At 33.1% G+C, this 12,029-nt stretch overlaps 2 protein-coding genes across 2 annotated transcripts; one reads left to right on the forward strand and one right to left on the reverse strand.

Moving 5' to 3' along the window:
* LOC109148259 (C-Myc-binding protein homolog) lies at positions 1-2,976 on the reverse strand. Its single transcript, XM_019296136.1, has 5 exons — positions 2,706-2,976; positions 1,641-1,713; positions 1,492-1,540; positions 884-1,007; positions 1-332 (listed from the first exon to the last, which is right to left on the reverse strand). Exons 1-5 carry the CDS (start codon positions 2,706-2,708, stop codon positions 207-209), a joined length of 375 nt encoding a protein of 124 aa, XP_019151681.1. The 5' UTR covers positions 2,709-2,976; the 3' UTR covers positions 1-206.
* A 1,435-nt stretch (positions 2,977-4,411) lies between these two features.
* LOC109148258 (SWR1 complex subunit 2) lies at positions 4,412-8,727 on the forward strand. Its single transcript, XM_019296135.1, has 11 exons — positions 4,412-4,628; positions 4,745-4,814; positions 5,339-5,410; positions 5,523-5,566; positions 5,644-5,899; positions 6,115-6,190; positions 6,272-6,391; positions 6,545-6,613; positions 7,163-7,205; positions 7,796-7,861; positions 8,245-8,727. The coding sequence occupies exons 1-11, from the start codon at positions 4,549-4,551 to the stop codon at positions 8,438-8,440; spliced, it is 1,092 nt and encodes a 363-aa protein (XP_019151680.1). The 5' UTR covers positions 4,412-4,548; the 3' UTR covers positions 8,441-8,727.
* Positions 8,728-12,029: the final 3,302 nt, after the last annotated feature.

Raw genomic sequence — 12,029 nt, forward strand, 5'->3', positions numbered from 1 at the left:
CAGATTTGTATAATTTTTCTGTATTTATTTGGCAAATACATTCAAAAGATACACAAGCCAATCACCAGGAAAGCAGCATATATATATATATATATATATAGGTCTCAAAGAAATTAATGATTACACTAAAATGTATGTATCACATTACAAGCCCTCATTAGAGTGTGAATACAGAAACCATTTTCCAGGAAGAATTCAAGAGTTCACTATGCAATTGACAACTCTTTAGTAGATGTTTCTATGCTCGAAACGCCTTCGTTAGGATCGTCCGCCTTGGGGTCGTTGGTCTCCTTGGCGAATGCTTTAGCTCTCGAGTTTTTCAGTTCTTCTAACTGCATTAACCGTACAGAAGAGAAGGGAGGGTTAGATACCAAAAACGTCAAGGTTGGAATTTCCGACCACCTGAAAGTGATCTTAAATCAAGTCGAAAGTTTTGTTCCGACCACTTTTGGTATCCGGAAAAACATTTATTGCTATTTCCGACCACTTTTGGCTTTCGAATTGATTTAAGATCACTTTCAGGTGGTCGGAAATTCTATAATTTCCAGTAGTGCGTGCGGGAAGGCTTGAGACAGTTTAGAAAGGGAAATCGTCTTGTCAAACCACGCCTAAAAGTCTCGAGTTACGGGCAGGAGTGCTGGATAGGTATCGCATTTGGACAAAATACAGATGGTTAAAGCCAGAAAAGCATCATTGATTAAGCAGATGTGAAGGGAACTATCAAATAAAAGAGAGAACAGTTAAGAAATTAGGTACTAGGATAGCAACTTGTCTTTGACAGGATTCGAGATTCTCAAATCTTAACCCGATGGAATCCTCGTAAATTTCCTTTACCATCCATGTTGAAGAATGATGGAAGATAAACAATGGAATAAGTTTATACCTCTCTACATTTTTCCTGGTGTGCGGTTAGAAGTTCATTGTACCGAGTTTGCAAATCCGAGAATTCAGCTTGTAGCTTTTCATAATCAGACACTGCCGGGCCGCCCAATTTTTGTTGGACGAATCTGTGAAACAAAACAGGAAGCGGGCATTCAGCATAGACTGGTAAAACTAAAATGATAAAGAGACTAGAGAGCACTTATACATAAGAAAGTAGTTAGTGTTCTAGGCACGTCAAAAATACTATTCCATAATCCATAGTGTTGAGCACATAGCCATTAATGTGCAATCCAACTATTAGTTTAGGCTTTTAGTTGAGATGGAGCACATGCTTCAATTTGGTATCAGAGCCAAACCAAACTGCTTTTAGTTGAGATGTAGTATGAAACTACAAATAGTGATGAATCGAGCAGGGGCTGAACTGTTTTTAGTTGAGATGTAGTATGAAACTACAAATAGTGATGAATCGAGCAGGGGCTGAACTCGGCCGACGCCCAACAAATAGCATTCCAACTTCTAAATGATTTAATCTTTGATTTTAAATGCATCAGAAACTATGATAGAGAACGAACTTCATATTTGAAATGTTGAATTATAAGGCATACTTACTCGATTGCAGAAGAAGGCTTGTCGTTCTGTTCATACAGTGCAACAAGAACTAAAATAAAGTGGGTAGAAGAGACGAAAAATCAGATTGATAACATTTAAAAAATAGAATCGAAGAGAATAAATTGTTCTCTGATGAAATAATAATAGACCTTTTGTCAGACTATCGAGGACTCCACTTGACTCCAGATATTTTCTGAACGCTTCTTTCTTTGCTTCCTTTTCCTGCCAGAGCCACACAATGATGACGAAACCAGAGAGCGGAATATCAACAAGAAAAGAGGCGGCCTTAAAGAACATTGGTTAGAGATATACCAAACAGAATTCATTATTGACTTGTTTTACTCACATTATGAGGGATATGAGAACCATATATTATACACAAATAATTTTTAATGCTCCCAAGCAAACTAATAAGCTTTAAGGAACACCATATTTTGCAGACTTCATATTTATGTTCTCTCAGCATTAACACACTACACAGCCTACACCAATCAACACAAAGTTCATTACACTAAACATTCCCAATTTCCCGCATTAATTAGATAACTAGACAATAAATCCCAAACTTTCTCTTTTAATATTCTCCTTTGAATTTCTTACAAAAAAAATCATCACTCAGAACATCTTTGTTCCGTTAAAAATTTCCAGAATACTGAAGTGCCATGGCCTAAGCACAAAAGTTCATTCCACCTACATTGGACCAGACCCAACTCACACACACAGAGAACCAAGCAAATAACAATAACACTGCAAAGGTTAACATGAACATTCTTTCAAGAGAAAACTCAGATCCTTGCTGCACAGACACGGGTGGCATGGCGCTGAGATTCGAACATGACCTTTGGTCTAGCTCTGATATCAAAATGAAGCATGTGCTCCATCTCAACTAAAAGCCTAAGCTTAGTTTGCACATTAATGGCTATATGCTCAACAGGCTGAGGTCATCCCAGAAAGATCCAAACTTTCCTCAACATTTTCTTGGTTCTCTTTTCCTTTTGCTCCAATAACTTTTGGAATACCCATTTCAGCCCATATAAATTATATATTATCTAAATTATGTATATTGAACTGGAAATTAACTCATTTAACTGCCTAATGCAGCAGAATTTGGCAGTTCATCTAACAATGGGTTCCAAAAAATGAAGCCCCTTATGGAGTTATAGATCTTCAAGCATAATTCAAACAAATTATCAAATATATAAAACATAGCTTACCATTTTCTCCTAGAGTTCAATGCTGAAAATTGTAGTTCAGGCGAGCATGAATGGTGGCAGTTGTGCGCCGGAAGGTGCCGGAGTTGGATTGGGAGGGGAACAGATCGGACTGAATCTTGGATGACTTCCGCTCTCCGGCCTCTGGTTCTCCTTTTGGGAAATTACGCTGAACACCTTGGTGCAATCAACATCTCAGACTTTCGGATGTACCTTTTAAAAAGTTTTTGCACTTGTGTATAGGGTATAAAAGGAATTTTCTCTTTCAAATTTGTAAATTAACTTCCAATTTAATTTTAAACATTTGAATTATGTATATGACCTGTTTAGTAAATGATTGTTAGCTGATTGTGTTAATTAGAATGTATAACTAGTTGATGACATTAGCTGATTATAATAAAATATTTGGTAAATTAACTTTTAACTGTTTGGTATAATTTCTATTCTCAAAAAGCTAATTGAAAAAATTGTTTGGAGTAATTTTTTGAGTTTTAGCATTTTAAAGTTACAAAAAGTTAATTAACCAAACATTTATTTGATATTTTAACTAAATCAAACAATTAATAGTGGTCAAATAAGCCAAAATTAGGGCAAATTATGCTGTGCATCCGTATGCACCATGCATGGTACATACGGATGCCAAAACGACGTCGTTTTAATAAAACGTGCGTCTCCCCTTAAAAAAAAAAATCAGGTTCGATTCCCAGCAACAACATATGAACTATAATTCCATAATCGATGAACTATAATTCCATAATCTAATTTATGAACTAAAAATTCCAGAATGAATGAACTAAAATTCCATAATCTATAAACTAAAATTTCAGAATCGATGAACTACAATTCCATAATAGATGAACTATAATTCTATAATCAATGAACTATAATTCCATAATCTATGAACTAAAATTCCAGAATGAATGAACAATATAATGTTGTTGCTGGGAATCGAACCTGAATTTTTTTTAAAGAGGAGACGCGCGTTTTTTAATAAAACGACGTCATTTTGACATCTGTATGCACCATGGTGCATACAGATGCACAGCATGACGATTGCAAAATTAGCTTATAGGCCAATTTTTTACCGGGGCCAATATCTTTCTAGATTCTTTTTGGAATAAGGTTCAAATTGACCACTGAACGTAACCTGAAAATGCAATTAGGCCACTGAACGAAAAAAAAGTGCAATTAGGCCATTGAACACTCAAAAAAGTGCAATTAGGCCACTGAACTCTCCAAACGTATGCAATTTTACCGGATAGTAGGTTACCATCAATGTTAGCAGGTTACCTGCTTACGTGACAGTTTAGTTAGCATTTTTAATAATTTTTAATAATTAATTTTAATAATAAATTTTATAAAAAAATTGAAAAAAAATTAAATAAAAAATAAAATAAAGTCGTTTTTATTTTTTAAATTTTTTTTAATAAAAAGTTATTATTAAAATTTATTAAAAATTAATTAAAATTTATTAAAAATGCCAACTCAACTGCCACATAAGCAGATAACCTGCTAAAATTGAGGGTAACCTGCTATCAGGTGAAATTGCACATTTTTGGAGTGTTCAGTGGCCTAATTGCACTTTTTTTTTTTCATTCAGTGGCCTAATTGCACTTTCAGGTTACGTTCAGTGGCCAATTTGAACCTTATTCCATTCTTTTTTATGGGTTCGAACTCATTGGGCTGAGAAGCTAAATGACCCAACAGGCCTAGGAAACCGGAGCGATTCGCTTACAACATATTCGATGAGATGCGGAAACACTGAATCCTCATTGTGAGCAAATACACATTCGGACCCCAGGAATTGCAGAAGCTTTTCACTGGAATTTTAGCGGGGGAGATCAACATGGAAAGCAGCAGCAATGGAGACAAGCAAGCGCCCACTGTTTTCCTGGATCGAGCTTCTCGAGCAACCAGAGGGAAACGGTGAATTATCATTCCCCCTTTTTGTTTGTTTGTTTCTTCTCCTGTTCAATGAATACATTAAGAACTGTTTTTTCCTTGTTTCATTTAATTTGTATGTGATCCCTATCGAAACGAAGGATGACCAAATTGCTAGACGAGGAGATAGAAGAGGATGAGACGTTTTGGAATCAAGATGCTCTTAAAGATGTTAGTTCTGCTTCTATTTTTACCCATTAATCAACTTGTATTGCCGCATTACTCTTTCTTCAGTTTTCGTTTTATCTTATACTGTAATTAGAGGTTTTAGACTAGCTGGGTTGTTTGGGCTTCACAGACTCACATTAGCACAATACTAGTGTAATGTGTTGAGGTATAGAGTTCACTAATTAATAAAATTATAAGAATCATATAGAATATCTCTGGAATTTACTTTTTGATAAACATGCTTATTTGTACCAAGAATTATACTATAGAAGTCAAAGGAAAACTACCATCTATTTTGCCCATTTCTTATTATCTCCAATGGTAGAAGGGGATTTTCAGGTTGCAATCATGACTTGTTGCCAATTTTATTCTCAAAGCACTTGCCTTTAGGTCTTCTATAATGCATGTATAAGTAAGCTGTATGCAGGATAATATGAGACATTACCAGGATTGATGAGTACCTGGTTCAGGTCCGTGAGATTGATTTACTCTTTGAATTAAATGACTTTTGCTTTTACATATCTCAGGAGGAGAATGATCAAGAGTATGAAGAAGAAGCAGAAGTTGCCGATGTTTTTGATAGTGATTTTGAAGAAGATGTAAGTTCCATTGGTACTCACGGTTTATTACTTTGGGTTTGTGTTTTAACTTTATGACTAATATCTGCTATATTTGACTTATCTTCAATTTCAATTACCTCTTTTTGTATAGGAACCTGAGGCAGATGAAGAAGGCGAGAATGAACCAGATGACAGGTATTGAATCATTCAAGTCAGAGCAAACTCTTTAATTTTATTCAGGGTGTGTTGAAGATGATAACTTTTTATGCTAGGAAGCAGACAAAAAAGCGATTAATATTTCCGGGAAAACCTCCGGGAAACAAGAAAAAGAAAAAGAAAGTACTTTCTAAGTTAGAGACTGCTTCTGAAGAGAAAAAAACTCCAGAGCAATCCACACCTTCTGAACATCATGATGCACCTGATGATGTTGAAGAGGAGAGAATAATTAGAAAATCAACAAGAACTTCTGTCATTGTAAGACAAGCTGAAAGGGATGCAATACGTGCAGCATTGCAGGCAACTATGAAGGTTAGGTGAAGCGACAATTAGTGTTTTTTTTTTTTTTTTTTTTGTGTGTGTGTGTGTGTGTGTCTCCCCTATTACCCTATATGAAAAAAGGAACTGAAGCTGCAAAATGTAGGATCAGTTTGAGCACAATACTTAAATTCTTTTCATAACTTCTATGAGTCTATCCCTATTTGTTATGCATAATTGGTTAGAACTAATCATTGATGCTTCAGCAGCCAATAAAAAGGAAAAAGGAAGGTGAAGAGAAAAAAATGAGTCAAGAAGAGATGCTTTTGGAGGCAGCTCAGACAGGTTATGATTATGTTTTGAATGTTTCATTCATTAGTTTTCTTGAATCAGGCCTGTTATGAGAATCTTAACTCACTTTTGCAGAGATCATGAACTTGAGGAACTTGGAAAAGGTTTTAGCAAGAGAAGAAGAAGTGAAGAAAAAAGCCATTGTTCATAAAGCAGTCTACAGTGGCCCTCAGATAAGATATCTTTCAAAAGATGGTAAGTTGTGTTCCACAAGATGGTATCTGTAATGTTTCAGTCAGCATTATCTTAATTTGCTGCAGCTGCACCATTCCTAGTGCCTCATATTTGCTAAAATGTTCTTTTAAAATTCAAAATTTGCCTCTGAACTTTGTGTGAACATCATCGTAGGTTGTTCATACCTTGAATTTAGTAATGGTGCATCATTTGAGTCAGAGATATCAACAACATCCACTCCATGTAAGTAATGTGATCCTATGTTGATTTATCATCTTCTTGTTGTGCTAATTGCAGTGTAAAATCACACGATAGCCTAACATTATAATGAACCTGTTTTTGCTGGCAACACCATGAGTATGTAGTCAAAAGCTGTGTAGTACCTATGAATATGTGGAGTCTAAGATGTTGGGTAGGATGTAGGAGAACTTGTTCGATCACAACATGTGCTGAAAAGAAAAAGTTCACCCCATAGTTCATAGTTTTTAACTCTTGTCGTGAACCTGAGGTAGATTTTTTAAATAATGCTGTTAACAAATTCAGCCATGGAAACCAAGCTTATATGTAGTTCAGCATTAGGGTTTACTTTAGTCTTTAGGTTTGTCTTAGAATTCCTTCAGTTAATACCTATATAGTAACTTGAAGCTCTAATAAAGCATTGCTACTTTAGGAAATATCTCTTGCTTTCCCTCCCTTATACTCTGAATATGGCATTGTGCAGGTTGATGGCTTCAGACTGTTCTTCCCTCATCATGTACTTGTTATAGTTTTGACTAATTTTCATCTTTACAGACCCACAGAAGCCGGTGTGTGCAGTTACTGGACTCCCTGCAAAGTACGATCTTTTTCCCAATTCTTGTTTAATTTTCAAATTTATTATATTTTCATGCCTTAGGTGAAATCTCTACATATGTATCACACAAACATGCATGTGTGCAAACCTACTCTCAGACTTGCTCCTCGTGACCCTGATCCAAAACCAAAACTTGCAAAGCCACTATTTCATTTCCTTGCTTAGCATATACTCCACAAACAAATGGCTACACTGTGTGTGTGTGTGTGTTGTTTTTTTTTTTTTTTTTTTTTTTTTTTGGTTCAATGCCAAACAGACAGTTCTTTGTGGTTTGTCCATATAAATTTAACTAGTTACGATCAAACACACACACACACAGATGGGACAACTAAAATCAAATGTGAACTTCAAGAATGGACGGAATATTTTGCTCTTCCTTAGCCTGCCCTTAGTTTTTCTATTTTTTAAAACCCATCTTGTCATTGTATATCACCTAGTAGAAATGCATGTGAAAAACACCAGGCATGCAAAAGACTTGAAGTACTCTTTGTTTATGATCAAGCTGGTCAGCATTTTTTTCAGTATAGTGCTTCGTTTTCATAGTATGAAACTGTTGACTTTGTATTGTTCAGGTATCGTGACCCAAAGACTGGCCTACCTTATGCAACAAAAGAGGCATTCAAGATCATCCGTGAAGGGTACAGATTCATTTGCCTGCATATAATATTTGGTGGATTTAAAACTTCAATAGACTTCTGCATGTTGCTTTTGGAAAAAAAATTGAGCTTAGAAGCTTTGTTGATGAATTAAAAATTGCTTATAGAATATAAGGCCATCCACTTGAATACATACAGGTGACACAGTGTTCATTCTAAGAAAACACACACAGAATATATACAATAATATTGGGGGTATTCTAAAATTCCCATTTTTAACATTTTTGTTCACAGCTACTCATCTATTATGACAGAAAAACAAACCCCCTGTTCAAATGTTCATGTGTATATCAGAAAGTGATGTAATTTTCAGTTCAAATCTATCCACTTTCTCGTCTTCTGAGAAATCATTTATGATATTGCAGGTATTCAATTGAAAAGAACAGCCTTGTTCAGAAAAAGGGCATCATCGATGTTCTATCGAATGCCATATCTGGATCAGGATTTTCTATAAGACGGAAGAGATCAAAACCTCCATACAACAGCAGAGAAATGTCAGATTCCCGGGTTTTTGCCCGGTTTCGCAGGATCCCCATCTATGAAATCCAGGACTCTGAATAGCTCTGCCGTGTAAAAGACTCAAAATTATGAATGTAGATTGCACAAACATGAAAATGAAATGACCAAGTAATGTCTCCGAAACTAGATTCTGGATGTAATCTATACATACTTTTAATTCAAAAAAGCTTACTAATTTATACTAGGTTGTTTCTAGACAAGTGAGTAGACCCACTAGACCCTGAAACTTTATATAAGCAATACCAAAATTATGTTCTTTATGGGCGACAAAAGAAACCCGCAGTTTCTGTGTGACGGGCTCAATTAAAAAGGTGTTAGCAAGAATTAAATTTGTGACTTTTTGGTATAAAAATTATACTTATTTAATCACTCTTTTCGAGGTATTTAAAAGAAAATACAATGCAAGAGCAAAACAATCAAATTATACTACGAAATGTCTAATTTCTTAGAGATTATGCAATTACTCTGTGCTCGATTTTTTTGACACTTATCAAATGTTGTTAATTCTTTCCTAAATTATATCATAATATATAAAATTTTATTAGAATGTTGTTAACGAACCGAACATGAACGAAAGGAGATTGTTCATGTTCGCTTGTTAAGATTTTTAGAGTGTTCGTGTTTGTTTGTTAAGATTTTTGAAAATCTTGTTCGTGTTTTTTTGTTAAGCATTCTTGAGTGATATATATATATATATATATATATATATATATATATATATATATATATATATATATATATGCTTAACTACTTGTAAATATTATTAAACGAACACAAACAAACTTATTCACGAGCTCTTAGCAAATGAGCCTACAACTGTTCAGACTCTGTTTCGCTGTTCGTTTATGAACCAAACTCTAAAATTTGTTTATTTATATTCGTTTACCTTAATAAAAATGAACGTTTATCGAACACAAATATAAATAGTTTAACTAAAGCTCTGTTCGCTAATACCTCTAATGTGAAGTGAATGTTACAACCTAAAATTAGGGGAAAAAACAATTCTTTAATTTAAGAAACGAAGCTTCTAGGGCAAACTTTCCATATTAATCTACCTAGGTAAATTAAATTGGGTGTTGTTTGACTTGTTTCTAGAAGGTACAACTCACTATTTTGACTGGTTACGGCAGCAGAAAATGTAAAGGAGAATGCGTTAATTTTAGTAGTGCATGGTAAGTTCTTTTTTCGACAACTAATAATTCATTGAAGTGAAACAATTCAACCAAAAGTGTTTGCCATAAGCAATGACTATAATACTTCTGCTAAGATATAATAAATAGGTAAATCAAGCAACATATAATCCAGTTGTTATCCAATTAGCATACAAATTTGTGTCTATATCAACAATTTTGATATGACCATTCCACGGTTCCACCTGTGACTTCTACATCTCTATGGTCTTTGCTTTTGATAAAATAGAATATGAAACTTTTTGACCATTAATAAATTTTATGAATATTCTTTGGTCTTTAATTTGCTTTTGATAAGATAGAATATGAAACTTTTTACCATTAATAAATTTTATGAATTTAATGTGAGTTTGTAGGAGTGAAAAATAAATTTTTTTAGGTGTGTTAAACATTTCAAATTAATTTGAATAAATTGAATGTTACAAAGTTACGAGAATATAGTAATACAAACAATGAGACAGATCATTTTTTTTAATGAACATTCATTGTGTTTGGATGCACGAGTTCAGGTTTTTTGAACTCATTTTAGAATTTGATTTGCACTTTTCTTACGCGTTTGAAAGAACCACCATGCAACTACATAATTTAACTTTTTAAACCTACATGCATTTCTAATGTGCGGCAAAAATTACTTCTGCTATCTTCACTTATACAATCACTACTGGAAATTATGAAATTTTCGACCACCTGAAAGTGATATTAAATCAAGTCGAAAGCCTTGTTCCGACCACTTTTGGTATTCGGAAAAACCTTTGTTGCTATTTCCGATAACTTTTTGGTATCAATTTGTTTTAAGATTATTTTCAGGTGGTCGGAAATTTCATAGTGGCTGGAAATTTCATAATTTTCAGTAGTGGGGATCTAATTACACATTTTTTTAATCTAATGACTTAATTGTATTTTTGTGTTCAGTTCGAAAGTCCATTTCAATGTTTTCCTTGAAAATAAGTTGATTATTTAATATTTATAAATTATTGAGTAATGTGGCCTAAATTTTTTACGCCAAATTTTATGATCGACTTGATACTTTTGATTAATTTGTGAAAAAATAAATGATATATGAATATAAAATATTGCGATTAAGGATCTAAACAGAACGTTCTATTTAATTTATTAAGCAACTTAATTGAAAGAGGAGAGATGCATGGATGTAGAGTGAATAGTGATCGAATAATTTTAAATTTAGTAATAATATGTTATTTTAAAAGTGATAAAATATAAAATATTTACTGCTGGAAATTATGGAATTTTCGACCACCTGAAAGTGTATTAAATCAAGTTGAAAGCAAAAAGTGGTCGGAAATAGCAACAAAGGTTTTTTCCGGATACAAAAAGTGGTCGGAACAAGACTTTCGACTTGATTTAAGATCACTTTCAGGTGGTCGAAAATTCATAATTTCCAACAGTATATTCTGTTCTATGTATTCTAGTCCACATACAAGTTTTTGAGATTTCAGGAAAAACATGACATTAATTAGTTTGGAGATTTGGGAAAACTAATAATATTTAATTTAAAAATATAATTAAAAATATGTTTAATTTAATATTCACGTAAGCTTCACGTGGCATGGTAACTTATTGAGGAATGAATCAACATGCTATTTGGTATAATTGAATAAATTTGATTATTTGAGGAATTTAATTACATATTTTTTGAGTTCAATGGTCTGATTGTATTTTTGTACTTAGTTTTTTTTTTTTTTTTTTTTTTTTTTTTTTTTTTTTGAAAACCATAGCATAAAAATTTATTAAACCAAATGTTCAATACAAGATGGAATAGAAAATAACCAACTATTTTTGTACTTAGTTAAATAGCAAATTTCAACATTTTGCCTATTTACAATAATTATTTAATGATTGTGAGAACTGTCAGCAAAATTGATTAACTCAAGCAGCAAATGAAGTGTACACACGTACACATCATATATTTATAATAATAATAATAATAATAATAATAATAATAATAATAATAATAATAATAATAATAATAATAATAATAATATAACTATTATTATATATATTCAATAAAATAATTACTATGCATGTGAACTCAATTTATGAAAAGTACTAAAATTGTTATAAAATTTTAATAATTTTATACGATTTCTTTTAATTTATATATAAAATGGTCCATCAGTCCATGCATGAGCCGGGAGATGCAGTCCCTGCACGGCAAAGTGTCAAGGGAATGGAGTAGACTTTCCAAATTGGAGGCAGTAGTCAAAGCATCATGAAAATCTTTGACTGCTCTAAATTCAAACCATAATTTGATGACCTATTTATTATTTTTTATAGACCCAAAATACTGCGTTGAAACTCTGAAATGGATGACCGAATAGGTGAAGTATGATTTTTGTATTAAAATATCACAAGTTTGATTATTATGAATATTCTCTGTGTTGAATTCATCGCACAAAGTCTTTGTAGTACAATTACCTCTC

This window comes from Ipomoea nil, unplaced genomic scaffold (assembly GCF_001879475.1).
Source record: "Ipomoea nil cultivar Tokyo-kokei standard unplaced genomic scaffold, Asagao_1.1 scaffold2036, whole genome shotgun sequence".
Taxonomy (NCBI): Eukaryota; Viridiplantae; Streptophyta; class Magnoliopsida; order Solanales; family Convolvulaceae; genus Ipomoea; species Ipomoea nil.